Consider the following 22,022-nt stretch of genomic DNA (forward strand, 5'->3'; position numbering starts at 1 on the left):
GGAATTTACCAAATTTTGTGATGTGGTTGAAAATATTTGATAAAGGGTCAACAATTTTGTCTGAAAAAGCTTTGATTAAGTGAACTGGGATGTCCAGGGGACAAATACTTGATTTTCTAAGCTTTAGAATTTTATTTATAACATCAGAGGGAGAAATAAAGGGGAAAGAAGTATTGGGAGGAATAGTTGGACTTGAGCCAGTGAAAGGGGGGAGACTTTGCACGATGGAAGCAAGGTACAAGTTTAAATTGTTGGCAGTCTTATTAGGGGGTTCAGGGAGATGAAAATCTAACCTCGGAAGGACTTTTTCCGCATTTTTCTTTACAAATGTTTGGGCTTGTTAGAATATCTATCTTTCACTTAATTGTTATCATATTTATAATCTATTTTTGTTAATTTTTTCTTTATAGGCCCTCTTTAACCATTTGCCTCATTATAGCGAAATATTCTTATAGAATTGATTTTTTTTCTTATCAGTTTTTTAAAAGACTGGACGACGTAAGGTTTCTATGTAAAAGATGTATTTAATGATGTTTCAGGGAAGTGGAATTCATAATTAATCCTCAATAAATTTAGGAGGGACAAAGCAATGTAGTCAACGTCATTTGTGTGATACACAGTGGCCCAATTTTCAGTAGTAATCCAGGAGCCAAAATTGAAAAGTCCTGAGTCAGTGAGAGGTCTATAAGCGGTTTCAGTTATAGAATAACGACTGCTTAACTTTAGCCAGCGGAGATAGGAAAAGGCTAAAGTGGTAACTACCCCCTAGAGGGGGGAGAGTGGAGACGGGTTTGTAAAACTTCGAAAGATTAGTGCAAATTAAATCAAGAGTAGTATTGACTTTTGTAGTTGGGACATTAACGACCTGTTTTAAATTAAAAGCATTACATATAGAATCAAGTCTTATATCGTTTGCGTCACCCATCAGGAAAATTCCTGCATTTGGGTATTTTGATAGTACAAAGTCAGCACTTGCATGTAATTTTTCGATAAAATTTATTTTGTCAGCGGATCTCAGATTAGGGGAGTAATAAATTCAACACAGGACAATTAAATTGAAAGGACGTGGCAAGACTTTAGGTCGAACACACACCCACCTAATCTCATCAAAGGGAGCAAGACACGGAATAGAGATTTCACTTGGGTACAAGTCATTACGGACAAAGAACAGAATTCCGCCACGTTTCTTACCCATAGGGTGGTTTTCTGGTCTGAGTTTAATAAATTGAGAAAAATTGTTAATCTTTAACATGTGCAAATTTTGAGCTTGAACTTCAGTAATAGCGATTAGATCTAATCTATATATTTTAGAAAGGGTGTCTAATTCATTAAGTTTTTCAAAGTTAAGGCTTTCAGCGTATCTCAACAAGAGTGTGGGGAAACGAAAGCGACTTGTGAAGGTACCGTTTTTACACTTTACTTTTTTTATATCACAGATGGGGTCAGGAGTTCTAGTGGAATTCATGACGGGGGCTAAACTTGGATAGTGAGAACAAGGGACAGAGGGATCAAATCCATCTTTTTCAAATACTATTGCATTTAATTGAGCAGGTACTAGCGGAGACTCTAAACAGCGGTAACTAAGTAGGGGTTGAGTTTGGGGTGAGCTGGAGGAATCAAGAGAGATGAGGTTATTTTTGCAGGGGAATGGTACGAAGAGTCCCCGTTGAGTGGGTACGCACGGTGGTGGGGAATGATAAATGGAAGGGTAGGAAAATGCTAGAAAGCAGCTGGAGGGGGGGGCGCGTTTATCTTTGAAAAAGAAGGAAGGGGGTACGGTCGTGGATATGGAGACGGGGGTATCCTTTGGATAGGTACTCGATTGGTAAGGACTGGATGGCTCGTCGGCTTTCTTCTGTGTGAGCGATGGTCTAAAAATTATTTAGTAGAATTAGCAGAATTTAGATCGCCTCTGGGTAGCCCAGTTTTGTGGAACCTACTACGACACTTAATGGGCAGTTTGATATGATGTTTTGCACAGCCAAAGCATCTTCCACTTGAAAATTGTTTACAGATATCAACATGGGGGTATTTGCACAGATTATTTATACAACGGCTAAAAACATGAAACTTACAAATGTGTAGATATTTACAATTACAAGACATAGGCTACATCTACTGTCTAAAAATCTAAAGCACACACTAGGTTGATTACACTTAAGATAACAGAACTCATTTTTTTGATTATATGATTGCATTGGGTGAGAATTTCCGCTTGTAAGTTCGACATTATTGTCAATCTTTAAAGATGTGTCACTACAACTGGATTTCAAGAATAAATTATCGTCAGTTAAAACAAGGTCAGAAGGATTAGTTTGCGTAACCTTTTTAATCCCTTGAAAAAATTCTGACGAGGGAAGTTCACTAGCATTTGCTTGATTACATATAGTGACATTTTTAGCTTCAAAGGGTTTTACAGTTTTTACGCAACTTGAAGAATTTGGATAATGCATATTTGGAGTAGAAGTATCAGCTGAAGGAGAAACACTGAGCGATGTATGGGATTTTAATGCATGTATAGCATCGACAATTGCTAGCTGAAAACCGACTTTAAACATTTGGATTTCATTGTCCTTGAAAAGATCACTTTTCTGACGTTCGTAAAGATCAGATAAACTATCATAAAGAAAATCAAGATTAGTAATCCGTTTCCTGAGATTGACGATTTCCGCGTCTTTTTTTAGGCAATCTTCACAGGTATAGGGCTCGAAGACACTAGCCGTTTCTGCAATGCTTGTCGATTCACCTTTACTGGAACAATAGATTTGGGGGGTAATTTGGGATTGATGGGTTGTGGTTATTTTTGCAGAATCAATCGATCCATCAGAACTATTATTGATATTACTCAAAGCACGAGATATAGTAGGGGAATTTGTAATACCACTCCGAGCGATCACTTCAAGTTGATTTTCGGTAGAGATAGATGAATCTTCTTCATCCGAAATAACGGGGGATTCTACAGCCTCGATTGGTTGAACCACTTCTGGTTAATTATCTATGGTATTAATCATATCATTTTCAACCATCGACGCTCGACATTGAACGCATAGCCAATTGGGGTTTTTAAGGCGATTACTTTTTGTTATGCCAGCACAAGCAGGGTGCAACCATGCATTGCACTTAGAACACTGGAAAGACCCAGTTCCACATTTTCTGTAGCATTCATTACAAGGATGGGACATTCTAGGCAAAGGAATAAAAACGAGACAGACCTTGAATTGGAAGCTATATCTTCAACTAAAACATGGTCGCCTAAGCCAGAATTAGCACTGGTACTTGCTAAAGAAAAGTTCACAAGGCTGATCTCGCGTCTTCACTTAAAAATCACAAGCATCATTGAACATCTAATGAAAGACGAAGTTTTAATGTCGCTCCTTACTTTCAGTTAAAAAAAAACCTGTTTTTTTTTATTTAATTTCTGAGCGTTTTTGAATTAATGCAGGTTTTGATTTTGGCTCACGGTACATGAATAATTAAATAAAAATTTGCATATTAGTTTTATTTTATTTTTTTGGTTAAATGGCTTTCTCGAAAGTTGTTTAATTGTATTTACGAAAGTTTTTATTAGTAATAAATATACATAACTTGCGAATTTACTTACGTAACGAACTTCTATATTCATATATTTTTATTACGTATATCAGTGGGTTCGCCTCCTAGTCAATACGTCGCTCTTTACGCTAAAGTTCAAATTTCGTTCCAATTCTTTAAGAATGACCCCTTGATCAAAAAGGCCGTTAATTAGGATAAATAGCTCTTATGAAACTACTAAAACAAACTTTAGCGTAAAGAGCAAGGTATTGACTAGGGGGCAAACCGAATCATACGTAATAATTTCTGTTCGTTTTAAGTTCTGCTTCTTACTTTCAAGGTTGGATGAGAAACAACAAGAAGAAACAACAAGGATGGGTAATTTAGCCTTATAGCCACCACACTTAAGATCTTGTATGGCGAACATGAGCCAATAACAGGTTTTCATGGTCTTTATACAAGACAATATTAGCTTTGGCTCGGTGGGAAACTACATTGTAGCTATATTTTAATTAAATATTTACTTGGTATTTTGGTTAGGTTAGGCTACATATTTAATATAATGCGGTCGGGGCCTTCCATAATTCTTTGTTGTAGTATTCATAATTTTGTTGATAAATTATGACATTTTCATCATATTTCGTTTTATTTCATTAGCATTAACCAAACTTCACCTCTCAACAGAGTTTGAGCGTGGTGGCTATAAGACACATGTACCCAAGCTATCAACAAATTTAAATAAATTTAAAATTGTTCAATTTTCCAACAACAAAAACTTTCTTCCATAAAGAAGCGTAACTTTTATCTATATTTGTATTTTGAAAATTCAGAGGTATCCAGAATTTTAAACTTTTTAAAAACCAAAATCTCTATTTAGTGTAGTAACAATAATATAGTTATGGAATAAATATGACGTGTTAATTGTTTATTTTGTAATTTGTAAATTGTTTACTATTTCTGGGAATAGGAAACTGAAAAGGATATGGGTACTTTTGAAGACCACACTGCCTTTCTAGTTTATCTTCTGAAAACGGCCTGAACTTCTGAAAACTGAAAAAATATAAATTTTTTTTTACTTTTACAAATTTATTAAATCAAATAATATTAACATTTTGATTACTAAATATCAGTATATGTATATTAAACTGACAATGCACATTCATTCGTATTTTTTTCAGTAACGAGCAACTTATGCTCTGGCCTCTGGCCTTAGGGGTTTGAGCCCTACTCATGTTAATTTCTTCTCGTTTTGAGTTTGATTCGGTTATTTATTGTAATTTCTGTTCGTTTTGGGTTTCATTTATTTATCGATGCTGATTTGTGTTAGTTTTATGCTTATCAGATTATTGGATTTTATTTTTGCTCATTGTTTGTTTGATGGAGTTTTTTTACTTTTCTTTGAAAAACTTATTTTGTGGATAAGGTTTTTGTCATTAATTTCTGTTCGTTTTATACTGACGTAGTCTTTTCATGGAAAAAAAAATAATTCTTTAAATCTTTTCTTTTTTTTAAGACTTTATAGTTTGGCCTGCTATTTGTATGCTGGAGAAAGATTTTCAGCAATTTTTAACAACATACACCCTTTTAAAAATCTGGACACAAATAGTAGTATTTAATTTAGTTTCATACCTCCTCTAGTTGACCTAAAATAGAAAACTTAATAACATTTGCAAAAAAATCTGTTTAATTTCTTCGATATGTTGGATACACTTGCGCTATTTCGATTTGGTTACATTTTAAGAGCAGAAGTAGCCCCGAAAGTTTGAACATAATTTCCTCAGTCGTTCTTGGGATACTGCTGAGATGCCTTATTGGGAATTAGCATTAACACGAGTGCACTTTGATTTAATCTTAAGGCAACATTTAGTTTTTAAACATAATGGGCAAATGGGAGGGTGAACCTGGGAGGGGGACTAGTTGCCCTCCAATCACTTTCGACTATTAAAAAGATTCTTTTCTATTTTCAATCGAATTAGCCCTTTTCGAAGATCCTAACAAAAATCCTTCGATACGAATTGCCCTGGTTTAAAAAAGAGAAAAATACATTGTACCCACATCGATCTTTACTGTAAAACATAAAATCACGAAGAAAGGAAGAAAACGAGGACAATTAACAGCCAGTGAAAAAATTGAAAAAATATGCAAATATTTACCCTTTCATCGTTACTAGGAAAGGGTCGTCCAATTTTAGGTTGGTGTTTTTATTTTAAGGTTTGGTTTTTATATTTTTATCAGTTTCACCGTTACCCTTTCACCGTTACTAGGAAAGGGTCGTCCAATTTTAGTTTGGTGTTTTTATTTTAAGGTTTGGTTCTTATATTTTTATCAGTTTTATTCTGCACTGAGGACGGTCAAGCGGAGGTCTTGACAGAAATATTTGCATATATTTTCAATTTTTTCACTGGCTGTTAATTGTCCTCATTTTCTTCCTTTCTTCGTGATTTTATGTTTTATCATGATTAGCCAGTATGGTCTCAGAAATTATTTATGATCTTTACTATAAAAATGTCAAGCCTTCATATCACTTTCGACTATTAAAAAGGGCACTAGCCCCTTTCAATTTCCAATCGAATGAGCCCTTTTTGAGTTTCTACGACAACGCTTTGTATAAACACCCTATAAGCCCCCAGGGCATAAATTACAAACCTTTCCCTGAGGGCTGTGAGGGGGTTGTCATCCTCAAAGACCTAATTCCCAGAACTTTCAACTACGTTAAACAAAATGGCTATCTCAAAATTTTGATTGGATGTCTTTGGGGTAATGGTGGGCGTGAGAGGGGCGTTAGTTGCTCTCCAATCACTTTCAATTACTAAAAAAGACACTAGCCCTTTCAATTTCCAATCGAATGAGCTCTTTTGAGGGCTGGCTGGAGGGGGGGGTTGTCATCCTCAAAGACCTAATTTCCAGAATTTCCAACTACGTTGAAGAAAATTGTTATCTTAAAATTCTGATTGGATGTGTTTGGGGTAATGGTGGGCGTGGGAGGGGGGTTAGTTGCCCTCCGACCACTTCTGACTATTAAAAAGGACACTAGCCCTTTCAATTTCTAATGTATGAGATCTTTTTGAAGTTTTTACGACAACACTTTCTATAAGAACTTTATATGCCCCAGGGCATAAATTACAACCCATGACCTGAGGGCTATGAGGGGGTTGTCATCCACAAAGATATAATTTCCGAGCCTTTCTACTACGTTGACCAAAATAGCTATCTGAAAATTTTGATTGGATTTGTTTGGGGAAATGGTGGGCTTGAGAGGGGGGCTACTTGCAATCCAATCACTTTCGAAAATTAAAAAGGGCACTAGACGTTTCAATTTCCAATCGAATGATTCCTTTTTGAAGTTTCTACGACTACGCTTTCTATAAAAAAAAATTATATTCGCCCAGGGTATAACCTACAACCCTTACCCTGAGGGCTGTGGGGGAGTGTCATCCTCAACAACATAATTTCCAGACTTTTTAACTAAGTCGAACAAAATTGCTATCTCAAAATTTCGATTATATGTGTTTGGGGAAATGGTGGATGTGAAAGGGGTGATAGTTATCCCCCAATCAGTTTCGAATATTAAAAAGGACAGAAGTGCTTCTAATTTCCAATCGAATGAGCCCTTTTTAAGTTTCTACAACATCGCTATCTATAAAAACCTTATATGCCCCTAGGGCATAACTTACAACCCTTGCCCTGAAGGCTCTGAGGTGGTTATCATCCTCAAAGACCTAATTTCTGACACTTTTAACTACGTTGAACAAAATGGATATCAAAAATTTTGATTGAATGTGTTTGGGGAAAAGGTAGGCGTGATAGACGGGTTAGTTGCCTCAAATCACTTTCGACTATTAAAAAGGGCACTAGCCCTTTGAATTTTTAATCGAATGATCCCTTTTTCAAGTTTCCACGACAAAGCTTTCAATAAAGACCTTATACACCCTCAGGGTATAACTTAAAACCCTTACCCTGAGGGCTGTTGGGGGAGTGTCATCCTCTTAGATATAAATTCCGGACCTTTAAACTAGAGGATGGGGGAGTGTCATCCTCTTAGATATAAATTCCGGACCTTTAAACTACTTTGAACAAAATGGCTATCTCAAAATTTTGACTGGATGTGTTTTGATAAATGGTGTGCGTGGAAAGGGTGTTAGTTGCCTTCTAATCACTTTCGAATAATTAAAAAGGGCACTAGCCATTTCGATTTTCAATCAAATGAGCCCTTTTTGAAGTTTCTACAACAATAATTTCTATAAAAAACATTATATTCCCCCAGGGCATAACTTAAATACCTTTCCCTGAGGGCTGTGGGGAGAGGGCGGGGGGGTTGTCATTCTTAAAGACCTGATTTCCAGAATTTTAAACTATATTGAACAAAATGGCTATCTTAAAATTTAGATTGGATGTGTTTGGGGAAAAGGTGGGTGTGAGAGGGGGGTTAGTTGCCCTCCAATCACTTTCGACTATTAAAAAGAACACTAGCCCTTTGAATTTCCAATAGAACGAGCCTTTTTTGAAGTTTCTACGACAACGCTTTCTATAAAAACCTTATATGCCCCCAGGGCATAAATTACAACCCTTCTCATGAGGGTTTTGTGTGTTACTCCTCAAAAACATAATTTATATCTGGAAATCAACTACACTGAACAAAATGGCTATCTCAAAATTTTGATTGGATGTGTTTGGGGAAATGGTGGGCGTGGAAGGGGTGTTAGTTGCCTTCCAATCGCTTTCGACTATTAGAAAGGGGACAAGCCACTCTAATGTCCAATGGAGTGAGCCCTTTTCGAAGTTTCTACGACAACTCCTTCAATACGAAGTGCCTGGTCTAAGACCAAGTAACCAAAAAAAAAAATTAATAATACATTGTGCCAACATCGTTCTTTCCTTAGGCAGCGCTATTGCGCTGCCTATGATTCAAGAATGACGACTGTTATTTAGGTAAAACTTTATTGCGAAAACTAACTTTCGGAGATTTTTCAAAATAACTCGAAATTACTTGAAAACAAGGGCGGATCCTAATGATAAGTCCACCACAACCCTTGTGAACCCTTTTGAAAACCCTGTACCGTAGGTCTCGAGTCCGCCATCTTGAAAAACAAGGAACATTGATTTATTATATGGGTAGTAGTGATGTCTTTTTTTAGTTCCGCCAAGGTACCCCAAATTCATAAGGGTATGTTGAAGGGCTCAAACGAAAGCTAATGTTCATATCCACGTGCTTTTTAGAGAATACACGGTGACCATTGACGGTCCCTTCTGACGGTCCATTGACGGTCCATTCACTCGACAGATTTTGTTTGTCACAAAGACAACATTAATCATTAGTTTTCCAAATTTTCCATAAGGTTAACAAATCATATACTCATTGAGAACACAGGTTCATAAATTAAAAGATATTTGAAGTTCAGATAACAAAGGAATCTCCTGTCGAAGAAATCTTTGGAAGAAAATATAATCTTTTCTTGTCATATAAAACGATTATTCTAACTATAGAGTTTCGTATGAGCGATTAATAGGGGATTGAAGGGTAAATATTAGAGGTATGTTGTGCCTTTTTGTTAATGACAAATTGGCTGCAGTAATTAAAAAAAAAAAACAAAAAAAAAAACAATGAAATGAATGTTTCAAAAGTAACATGATTTTAGATATAGGCAAAAAAATTGTCAGGTACTGGATATTTATACCAACAATAAATCGAAGTTGAAATTACGTGGTTTAGTGGTTTTTCTACCCTCATTGGAAAGGGTTTAGTACAAAGTACAGCATTAAAATACCAAAAGCATCAACACATTTTGGGCCCCATGCCCGCCTTAGGTTTATTCATACCCGAAAACCGCGATTTTCTAAAATTTTGCTTTTAGTTGTTTCAAAGCTATAATGTACTTAGGGCATTATCACATTTTCTCGGTGTTGCCACGTTGAAAGGTGAAATAAATGAGCAAACCTAATTGGTTAAATTTGGCAACGCTTTTCCTCGGTAAAAATTCCAACTTTAACAGTCAGTAGATTCCCGAGAATAACTTCACATTTAAAGGAAAGCTCGACTTTTTAAACTGTTTGATACCACATGTTTAGCTTCTGCTTTGCTTGATTTTTCAGCCCTTTTTTTAATTTGACGCACGCGGCTACAAAAAAACTGCATAACTGTACATGGAGGCCATTTAAAAAACAAATGGAATTCCCAAATTTTTCTATTTTTTAGATATGCATGGATGTGTATGTTTCCAACCAATTCAAGCAAACATATTCTCTTTTCACTGTACTTGGTACATCTCTTCCCTTCAAGGTTTATGTTCCCTTTGAAAGATGTTCTATGTGTTTATGTTCATGTATATGTATATGTTCTATGTTCCATGTGTATATTCCTTTGAAAGATGTTTTATGTTTCCTTAGGGACAAGCGCCAGGCTATGACTTGCACTGAAAGGAAAAGATGCTTAAATTAGCTTCATTAGTATCAGACATGGGCACCCATTAGGTTGGGAAGGGGGTGTCATTCCCCCTGGCTGAATGACACTGCCTAATATTTTTATATTTTGTTTTGAGATTTCTATCATACAGCATTGGAAATGCTGATTAGACCAGATAAGCCCCCCCCCCTAAAAATTCAGCTTTTTGGCGTCCATGGTATCATATCTATCCATTTGATGGTCCAGAATGATGATATTACTTAGACCTAGTCATGGCGACACATAAAAATTGTAGGAAATAGAGTATCTAAAAACATACGACTGGAATATAAACGTTATCGAATAAAATTCTCTTTTTTTATATTTTTAAGCAACTGGTGCTTAAACATTGCTTAAAACCAGTGTTAATCATTTAGTCAAAAATAAAAGTTGAAAAATTTGCACACTGGGGCTCTAATGATATTTTACCCTCCGGAGCTCAATCTCATTTTATTTCTTCTTATTTTCATTTTTTTTTCTCAAAATATGTCAAAGATGTTTTCTCACCGAAGCAGTAGTTGAGAAATGAAGCTTCTGGTGTCAAAATAGCTTTTGTTGTTCCTTGTATTCCTAAAAAAAACTTTTCTTGTAGAAACAACTTATTCTTACCAAGCTGTAAAATTTTTATGGTGCAACTTAACGTCTTTTGATTGAACACTACCTACCTCAGTTAATTAAAGATTATATGGCATTTATTGCTTTGATCAAGAAACGCAGCCAGTGAAAGGTGAAGAAAATAAAGGTGCTTTAGCAAGAACCAAAGAAGATGTAAAACTTATAGAAGGGGAAACCAGCGCCAGCGCCGAAAAGAAGAATCAGAAGCGCCATCTAGCGTTTGGTGACTTTATTTTACCCAAAAATGCTGTATACTTTTCTTTTCAGGTACTTTAAAATTCAGGCCAGCGCAAAGAAAGCAAAATTATGTCCTAAGTAGGCCTACCAGCTTAAAATCAACTTGCCTACTTACTCTACCAAGATTTTCCCAGTTAGTCTATTCTTACTTTGTGAAGACTAGATTTTGACTTCAAATAGCCCTTGAGAAAAAAGCTGATAACATTTTAAATCTCATAGAAATATTATCCAACTGAAGATTTTTAGAAATTTTAGAAGTGAAAAATTAGAAAAGTCAAGTTTTAGCAGCGAATAGAAATTTTAGAAATGTGTGAGAAATTCAAATTTCAAATACTCTTTAAATTGTCTTACCTTTTTTAATTTGGTCCTTAGACCCTAATCTGTAACTGGGGCTAGTAATTTTCTCTCTATCTTCACATGCTTTATCACCGAAGATCCGACTCTCTATGAGTTTGCCATGCTCTTTTGCAAGAAACTCCATTGAATCGTGTTTGATGTGAATGAATCCGGAAGAAAATGGCAATAATCAGGAAAACTACAAAAATAGAAAACTAAAAATTCAAACAGAAAACAAAAAATGCGTGGATATTTAATTATTTTTTGAATATGAGTTTATTTTTTTATGCTCGAATAATCTCTTTGTCAATTCCCACAATTCAAAACTCTCCCTCCAAGACAACCGTCGGGATACATTTTCCCTTTGCAGCAGAAATGTGTCCGATTCTCTGACGAAATCTTTTTTCAGGAATACTTGCGTGTACTATCTCACTTTGATTTATAAGCCTTTTTCTTGCGAGATCAAGTGTCTAGACATCATAAGCCGGAAGATATCTTCTCAAAGCCTTCCAAAAATAAGATAAACATCATAAGATAAACATCCAGCACATTGACTGGAATGTCCAAAATATATGAGATGTTTTTATTAATATAATGTTTTAAAGTACAAATAGCAGTGAAAATGGAATGTAATTATTGGAATTGGTGAAGTGGGAACTTAAACAACCAGGGAATACCATACAAATAGGGATTTCAATTTTTAATGAAAAGGGCTTTCATCTACAGTTTTAATAGTTCCGGTGCCTAATTAAATAAAGACACATGGGTGAAAAATCAGCAAAAAAAGTTAAAACGAGTACTTAAAACAGGCCTGTTTGATGGGTCACCCAGCATAACGACTACGAGATACATTTTACTTACAGATCTTTAAAGTCACCTTAGAATATATAAGTGAAACATCACACAAATAGGTTGCATTTTACAACTATAACCCTCGTAGTTCAAGAGAAGTTGAAGCCATCCAATTTTCCTTGGTCCCTGTTGTTGTTTACATGCTATGAAGAGTGCCTCAGCCTCAAGGTGAATATTGAGACACCACTACCTTTGATGCAACTAGACCATAATTTGTCTTTCTTTTCAGAGAGACTATATTCAATGCTGCGCGGAACAAGCTGCGATGCTGGTTGCAGCTTGCTGCCACCACTTGCTTTGATGCAACTAGACCATAATTTGTCTTTCTTTTGAGAGAGACTATGTTCAATGCTGTGCGGAACAAGCTGCGATGCTGGTTGCAGCTTGCTGCAACCCCTTGCTTTGATGCAACTAGACCATAATTTGTCTTTCTTTTCAGAGAGACTATGTTCAATGCTGCGCGGAACAAGCTGCAATGCTGGAACAACAACAAGAGTATTTACATCAACAACTATTGGATTGTCAACTGAAAGTTTACGAAGAACTGGAAAATAGTACAATTGGAGGTATATATGCTAAATTTATAAGCTTAAAAAATCGATATTTTTAAAGTTAAATATTCAATTTTAATATTCTTTAATATTCACTTTAATATTCACTTGCCGATTTTCAGGTGTAGAAAATCGATATTTTCAGGCAAGGAGGACTGTAACTGCATTCTAAAATATTTATTTTTATACTATAAAAAATATATTTATAAAGTACCTTATGTTTCTGATCTATAACAATAAGATATCGTTTTGCGCTTTCGGTAAAGTGCTAGCTCTTCAAAATAATACAAACATGATGAAATATCTTGAGCCAGTTTTTTGGTGTAATTTTATAGATGGATATTGCACAAGCTGTGGAGCCATAGTTTTGTACCTGCAAGACCCCACAGTCGAATTTAACAACAGATGTATAAAAATCGATATTTTTAAAGTTAAATCTTGTACCATTTCATAAGACTTACCGCTGATCAAACAGTTCGTGGTAACGAACTGTAAGTAAAGAGCGACCCGGCTCAATGGTAACCGAAACTCTAGAAAACGGGTTTTTGATACCAATAGTTACATCAAAAGAATCAGATTTCAATGCTGATTTCAAATATATAACTTTCATCAAGTTTAGTGCTACCTATAAAAAGTTACGTGCCTGAGAAAATTTGGCTGATTTTCAAAAAAAGGCGGAGAGACCCCCTAAAAGTTATAGAACCTTAATGAAAATCACACCATCATATTTAGCGTATCAGAGAACCCTACTGTAGAGGTTTCAAGCTCCTATCTACAAGATTGCGGAATTTTGTATTTTTTTTCCAGAAGAAAGATCACGGATGCGTGTTTATTTGTTTTTTTTTTCCCAGGGGTGATCGTATCTACCCAGTGCTCCTAGAATATCGTGGGTGGGCTCATTGGAACGGAAATTAAAAGTTCTAGTTCCCTTTTTAAGTGACCAAAAAAATGGAGGGCAACTAGGCCCCCTCCAACGCAAATTTTTTTCTCAAAGTCATCCGATCAAAATTTTGAGATAGCCTTTTTGTTCAGCATGGTCGAAAATGGCCGTTATGTTGGAAGATCTTTCCATGAAGGAACTTTCATGGGGGAAGGGACATTGCTATGAAGGGGGCACCAGATTTCCCAGCATTCTTTAAAAAAAAGACCAGAGATCAAATAAAAAAAATAAGTTTTTCAACTGAAAGTAAGGAGCAACATTAAAACTTAAAACGAACAGAAAATATTACGTATATGATTGGGTTCACCCCCTAGTCAATACCTCGCTCTTTAAGCCAAAGATGTTTTAGTACTTTCATAAGAGCTATTTATTCTAACTAACGGCCTGTGTGATTAAAGGGTCATTTTTAATGAACAAAATTCGAACTTTAGCTTAAAGAGCAAGTATTGACTAGGGGGCGAATTCCCTAATATACGCATTAAGAATATATGAATATATAAATACATTCTTAGACCACACTGGCTATACATGAATATATGTATAGCCAGTGTAATATATGAATATATAAGTTCGTTACGTAAGTTAATTCGTAAGTTACGTATATTTATTGGTAATAAAAACGTTCGTAAATAAAATTAAACAAGTTTCGAGAAAACCATTTAACCTAATAAAAGTAAAATTAATATGAAAATTTTGTTGTAATTATTCATGTACAGTGAGCCAAAATCAAAACCTGTATTAATTCAAAAACGTTCAAAAATTAAATAAAAAAAAACAAGTTTTTTAAACTGAAAGTAAGGAACGACGTTAAAAATTAAAACGAACAGAAATTATTCCGTATATGAAAGGGGCTGTCCCCTCCTCAACGCCTCGCTCTTTACGCTAAAGTTTGACTTTCTCACAACTCTATTTTTTAAACAATAAAAAAATTTAGTGTAAAGAGCAAGGCGTTGAGGAGTGGACATCCCCTTTCATATACGGAATAATTTCTGTATTGGTATTTCTGCATAGCATTGGTTTTGGTTTATTGGAAAGCCATTTAGCACAAGAAAAGTAAAATTAATATGCAAATTTTGTTTTACTTATTCAGTGACGGTAAGCCAAAATTAAAGCTGCATTAACTAAAAAACGTTAAGAAATTAAATAAAAAAAAACAAGTTTTTTTAACTGAAAGTAAGGAGCGACATTAAAACTTAAAACGAACAGAAATTATTACGTATATGAAAGGGGCTGTCCCCTCCTCAGCGCCTCGCTCTTTACGCTAAGGTTTTGTATTGTTTTAAAAAATAAAGTTTTTAGACAGAGTCAAACTTTAGCGTAAAGAGCGAGCCGTTGAGGAGGGGACAGCCCCTTTCATATACGGAATAATTTCTGTTCGTCTTAAGTTTTAATGTCGCTCCTTACTTTCAGTTAAAAAAACTTGTTTTTTTTTATTTAATAGCAGACTAAGAGAGGTCTAGTGAAGGACATGAAATCTATTCTCGCTTCGCTTAGAAATTTATCAATAACGTCAACCAAGGGATAGTACCAATTCTATTTGACGATTTAAACTTTGTTTTTTGGCAAACTTTCAAAAGTAGAAATAGAAATAAATCTTTTACAGTATTTTGGATATAATTTAGTGTTTCATCAAAAACTTTAACGTAAAAACAACAAAATAGAAATCAAGGACTCGAAGAAAGTGCCCGGGAAAAGGCTCAACATTGTTTTTGTTCCTTTTTGCTAAACCTATCAGAAGGGGTATTAGAAGGCGTATTAGAAGGAGACATTTTGAAGTCATATGTGTTAGTCAATTGTGATAATCCGAATGCAAAGCACATTGCATTTAGAGATCCTTTTTTGTTATCCAATTGTGCTGATCTTATTGGAAGGCGTTTTGTATTTGTCGATTTAACGAAGGGTAAGGCAATTGACAATTATTTAGTATTTAATACATTAATTTATCATAGCTCTATGTTATATATCCATAATTTAGGATTGTCGATCATCAGAAGCTTATTCAAAGTTTTAGAAAATGGGTTTAGCTAGTAGGTATTGCACCCTAGAATAGTTTTCATTTTATTCCATAGACATTTTGAGTTTTTTGAATAATAATATCAATTAATCATTGGAAACTCTTAATACAACAAGGTATATAATTTAGTACTACTAAAACTAATAACTCACAGCAACACCAAGTCACCTAAGGCCAACACAGCCACGCATGCTCCTCCTCCATCTGAATCTATTCAAATCCTCCCTCTTTACATCCTCCCATGAAGTTCCTATTTTCTTTCAATCTTTCTTTATGACATCCCTCTACCCCAGACGAGTACGGCCTGCTTTCCGCTTAGCCCCAGACGGTTGGCAGAAATGGACAATCTGTCAACCTTCATCCACAGAACGTGCCCTATCCATCTCAACCTTTCTTTCATTATAGCCCAAGAAAGTGGGATTTAACCACATTTTTCGTACAGCCTACAGTTTGAAATACGGTCAGTCAGCCGGGTACCCAGAACAATCTGTAGGCAATTTCTCTGGAAAACATCTAGTAAATCTTCCTCTGATTTTCGGAGCCCCCATGCTTCAGAGGTATATTTGACCACTGTACCTTCCAATGTTCTAATCTTGGTTTGCAGACTTACCTTCCTATTCTTCCAAACCTTTTTTAACTGTGAAAAAGCACACTGAGCCTTGGCTATTCTTCTTTTAACATCTTCACTGCTCCCAGCGTCTTTACTAATAATACTACCAAGGTAAATGAAGCTGCCCACATGATCAATCTCTTTGTTACCCAACATTACCTTTTCATCTTCACTTATTCCTAGCCTTAGTGACTTAGTCTTCCTAACATTAATTTTCAAACCAATACTAGCACCCTGAACTCGCAAAACCTCTAAAACTTCATTCATTTTGCTCACACTTTCATCTAGGATGCTTAAATCATCAGCATGTAGACTTACTCAGATTTATATCCTCTCCTGCTTGTCTAAGCTGTGATTACAGACTTCAAATTCAGCCGATATTGTACCAGGGACAAAATCCTTTCTGTAGTTGAAACACTTGTCACCACTTTCTTTAAGGTTCGATCTACTGTGTCGCGCTGTCTTCCCTTCTTCGAAGGCCGGGTGGCGTCCTATTCCCTACGTTTTCTATGATTATTCCCCATTTTCTCCCCATTCAAGTGGGTCATTCCCCCCCCCCGTATCCCCATTTCTTCATTCTTGTCTTGTTGCTCTCAAGTGGCTGTTCGTCGTATGCCCTTATCTGGGTATACGTTACTCTGTTGGTCCAGTGGTTTGCAAAGATTCTACGCAAGCAATTGTTCCCGAGGTTTAGTAATCGTTTCTCAACATTCTTTTAAAGGCTCCATAACTCACAATTTTACATAAGTACAGAAAGTGTGTTACTCCTAAATAATCTCGGTTTTAGCTTCTGCGAGTAGATTCTGGAACTCGAAACGCTGCGCAGCTGAGAAATTGCTTTACCTGCATACGCTGTCCTCAGCTTGACTTTTCTTTCACAGTACATATCTTGGGTCATGGTTCGTTTACACATTGCGGAAATTCATGCGGATTTAGCAATCCGTGTGGGAATTCCGTCCGCTTTCGTGCTAGAAAAAATCTCTAGCTTTCCGCAACGTTCTGGTCAAATCAGAACGGAATCTTGGCAAAATTTTTAAATGAATAAAATCATGAGTATGGATTATCAAAAACTACACGATCTTATAACTTTGGTTCAAGGCTACCCCAGCTTATATGATCCTGCGGACCCAGGCTATAAGAAAAACTAAGAAAAAAGGTGTCATTTGGCTCTCTATTGCTCAACAGCTTTCAGAAGAGGGTAAGAACATAGGTCAAGCTTTTGCAATAATTTGAAATCTTTGCCTTAAAACGCAGAGTTATTTCAGCCATAGTTCGAACAGAAACGGAAAGATTTCCGCATGGATTTCTGCAATGTGTAAACGAACCATCACTGTTTTACCAACTGTTTATATTCTTTGTCTTTTAGGAGAAGGGGGTGCAAACATCCTGGCATCCCTATGCTCCCTCGTTCATAAGTGCAGCGTCAAATTACTGACTACCATAACCAGATCAATCGCTATTTCAGTGCTATATATACTGTAGGCAAAACCTACAGTTTACAACCAGAAAAGCCTATGGTTTACTACGTCACGGATTAAATAAATAAAATAGAACAAATAGCCTGACTGATAAAACTTGCTTATTTCGGACAATTTTTCCATATTATGGGATATTGGAGTTGATTATCTGTCTGTATGTTTCAAAAAAATGTGGACCGAAACTATCAAAGTTTCGTCCATACAGTTGCGTCCAGTATGCGTCCAATCCAGTTACAGTTGCGTCCATAAAACTAGTAAACATCACGATAGACACTTTACCACTACCATCTATTCCCCATCACTTAAACACAACTTCACCTCACTTCTATCAATGTATTTTATTTGTTCCTAACTTTAGATCTCTTCTCCCTAAGAAATTCCCCCATCCCCAAACTAAGTTCTGTTTGCCATTATTTGCGACTAATATCGGTATTACTAGATATTGGTTATAAAACATCGCAGTTATAGAAGCACAAATTAGCCAAAAACACTTTTTTAGCGAAAAAAAAACCACCCAAAGTGAAATTAGAAACAAAAATGCATTGAAAAGTCCTGGTTTGAAGAGTTCAGTGCATATCTAGCTAAAAGAAGCTAAAAGAATGGCATAAATGCCAATCTGGCAACACCAATTAAAATGGTCAGAATACCAAAGATTAGAAACAAAACACTCATAGTATGAAGCATAATATATAAAAAGAACTTCAAACTTGAATATGAAATTAAGTATGCACAAAGAAATACCTGCAGTAGGTACCCTCCCCTCAGGCCAAATTTCGAGATTATCGAGATTGCTCCTACAGCTCCTTACTTTCTCTTCATAATTTATCTGCTTTTGGCGTTTTTATTTATTTATTTTAGAAGCTCATAAGGCTAGGAAATGGTGGCGTGGGGTGGGAGGAGCTCATAAGGAAATGTTTAAGGGGAAAAGGACGGAAAATTGAAAATCCTTGCGAGGGTCTAAAGAGGGAGACTTTGAAAAAATTGGGATGGAGGAGGAGCGTGTGTGGCTTTGTTGACCTCAGGCGGCTTGGTGCTCCAGTGAGTTGCTAGTAGTAGTAATATTAGTATAAAACTAGAAAAATCGAGTGGGTCTACAGGAAAAAAAAATAATGAAATCCAAGTGTTTGCTAGTAAAATTCTAATGCTGCTTGTGGCTTTTATTCCTATTTATCACCGTTATATTGCCCATGGTACTCATAGTATAAGCATTTGTTATATTATTTTAATTAAACTGAGTAATGTCTTGGTGATAGTTTGGCGCTTAATCCACATAAGAGCCATTCTATAGAGCCAAAATCTGACCTTATGCTTCTTATATAGTTCGCTGAAAGACCAGCTATGAAACAATAATGAAAAGTTTGACTAGAAACTAATAAACACTTACAATTGTAGATTTCTAATGACTCACAATGGAGCAAGGAACTAGCCATGACTCGTGAAAAGAATATTTCATGAAAGATTCATTCCAGGTTCTGACATAAGAGTTTTATTTGTGAAAAAAAACTTCATTTGAGAATGAGTTTCTGTTTACTTTTGCTGAAACTAAAAAGATAAAAAAAATTGTTTCTTTTCACTTTTATATTTGCAAATAGTTGATTCAATCATTTACTCCGTCGATATTTAAATTAATACTGAATTTATTCAACTCTGTCGTTAAAAAATTTGTAAATTGATAAGTAAGTCATTAATTTTTTAAGTCTATTCAATTAATCAGTTTAGATAATTCATCAAGCAATTAACTTCCTGATTTAGTATTTAATCATTTAGTCATTTATTGTGTGTAACAATTGTACTATACATTTATATACGTGTTGAATCCTTACAAAGAAAACCAGAAGAAAATATAAGAAATAACAGAACTTAAGAGTGCTAGTCAGCTAGCTTCAAATAATGAAACTAGATAAATAGGTTTTTACTTTATTGACTTTCCAACTTTTTCTATTGGAAAGGAAACTATTTTCTATTGAAAATTTTCTAAAGGAAACTTTTCTTTTTGGCTAAATCAATGTTCACTTTCAAATTCAAGCTAATCACAAATTAAATTTTAACGTATATAAAGCATTTATTAAAACTCATTACTAATATATAAATCAGTGAATTTTTATTTGTGAATTATACATTATGCTTTTTTTAATTGAAAATGAACTTATTACAAATACATACTACTATTACTAACTCCTAACGACTTAACGCAGCACCAAGCCGCCTGAGGTCAACATAGCTAAGCTTGCTCTTCCTCCATCCCAATCTATTCAAAACCCCCCTCTTTAAACCCTCCCAGAACGTTCCCATTCCCTTTAATATTTTCTTACAACATTTTCCCATCCCTTAAATCTTTCTTTTCGACTTCCTCCCACCATATCCGAGGACGTCCTACTTTTTGTTTAGTCTTAGATGATTGGCCAAAAAGGACAATCTTTGGCAATCTGTCATCCTTCATTCGTAGAACAAGCCCTAGCCCTCTCAACCTTTCTCTCATTATAGCCTTAGAAAGCGGGATTGAACCGTACGTTTCATACAGCCTACTGTTCGAGATACGGTCAGTCAGTTGGGTACCCAAAACAATCTGTAAGCAAATTCTCTGGAAAAAAATTCCAACAAATCTTCCTCTGTTTTCGGAGCGCCCATGCCTCAGAACAATACCTTGACCAAAGTCAAGACTGTAGCTTCCAATATTCCAGTCTTGGTTCGCAGACTTATCTTCCTATTCTTCCAGACTTTTTTCAACTGTGAAAAAAAAAACACCCTGGGACTAGGCTAATCTACTTTTAACATATTCATTATACCCACTGTCCTTACTAATAATATTACCTTGGTAAGTAAAGCTGTCCATTTGATTGATCTTTTCATCTTCACTTATTCCAGGTCTTAGCGACTTAGTCTTCTTGGCCTTAATTTTCAAACCTCTTCTTGCACCCTGATTTTGCAAAAAATCAAAAAGTTCTTTGATTTAGCTAACATTTTCATCTATGATGCTTAAAGTATCAGCATAATCTAAGTCGAGGGAAAATTTACAACCCCGTTACAAGGCCGTATCCAGGGGGGGTTACCCGGTTTGACCCCCCTCCCCCCTGAAATTTTTTACTGAGTCGAAAATTAGTCTAAAAAATACCTGTACAGACAAAACCCCGGGATGTTAGACAAAGTCCACGGGAAAAAAATCGGGTAGCTCCCCCCCCAAAAAAAATCCTGGATCCACTCTTGCCCTGTTTGATTCCATGTTCTCCCATTGCCTTTGCTGTGCTCTTTCAGACGAGCTCCTTCAAAATGATCCGTATAAATGGGGATATAACGCAACACTGCTTAACTCCTGATTTAATACAAAACAGGCTACTACCCTCATTTATTACCTTAATTGCAGCAGTGTTATTCTTGTATATAGGTTGACTATCTACCTTAATTCTGCCCTAGGAGGGATCGATGGATAACTGACTATCTATCAGCAATTGAAATGACATCATGTTTATATAATTTTGTAAAAGGCTTATGCCAGCTTTGCCTCTCACTCAGACTATATGTCTTGGCCTTTTCTCCAATTAGCTATGGTTCTTAACTTCTTACATCACAGTCCACCAGCTTTATTTTAATTCAAATTTAAATTTGAATTATGCCAAAGCTCCCCTCCTCCTCCCAAATAAATATTAAGTATATCCTCCTCCCACTTCTCCACTTTCTTTACATTCCTTTTGTTTTCCTGTCATCTATCAATCAGGTAATTCTTGTACAGGCCTCTTCTATCTGTCAAACATAAAGCCTTTTCACTAATATTCCAAGCTGTGCTCCTAACTTCCTTTCCTAAGACACCACCGTCGACTTAAATTAGATATATTCGCGATAAAGAAATTTTATCCTAATAATATGGTAGTAAATATACAAACAAAAAGAAAATATATTATGCAAATTCAATCGACAAAATTTAAATGAATAAATTTATTTTTGTTATATATTTTTAACATATTTAAATTTACCCGGTTGTGCTAAAATGTTTAATCTATTTCTATTAAATTTATAGACTTAAGCTACTATAAACTTAAAAAAATTATATGTATAAAATATTAAACAAAGTAAAAGTATATTACGTAAAATATAGTATTAAATCATTTGTAAGATCATATAGAAGAATTCTGTCATCAATATGGCAATACTTGACATAAATACAAAAGGAATCGAATTGGAATTTATTCTACACGAAAAATTTAATGTCTTTTGGGACGAAAATGTAAACAATTTTATCTCTGTCTGGTGTTTCTTCATCACGAACATCAACTCCAAGAACAATTGGAATTTTTGGAAAAGAAAAAAGGTGAACTTTTATGCCTTTACCCATAGATTATAGTATTCGAAATAATCATCATTTTGTCCTTAACATTTAAACGATTGGCTCATTGTGATAAATGAGCATAAATATTGCTTATTGGT

The 22,022-nt window shown here is 35.3% G+C and overlaps 1 protein-coding gene across 1 annotated transcript in view; it reads left to right on the forward strand.

Moving 5' to 3' along the window:
- LOC148948142 (secretin receptor-like) overlaps positions 1-22,022 on the forward strand; it is a 374,147-nt gene that overhangs the window by 63,821 nt on the left and 288,304 nt on the right. The window contains exon 3 of the mRNA XM_089096116.1: positions 12,450-12,576. Within this exon, the coding sequence (XP_088952242.1) occupies positions 12,450-12,576 (127 nt within the window). The remainder of the gene's footprint in view (positions 1-12,449; positions 12,577-22,022) is intronic.

This window comes from Artemia sp. Qi Xiang Cuo, chromosome 10 (assembly GCF_049724085.1).
Source record: "Artemia sp. Qi Xiang Cuo chromosome 10, ASM4972408v1, whole genome shotgun sequence".
Lineage (NCBI taxonomy): Eukaryota > Metazoa > Arthropoda > Branchiopoda > Anostraca > Artemiidae > Artemia > Artemia sp. Qi Xiang Cuo.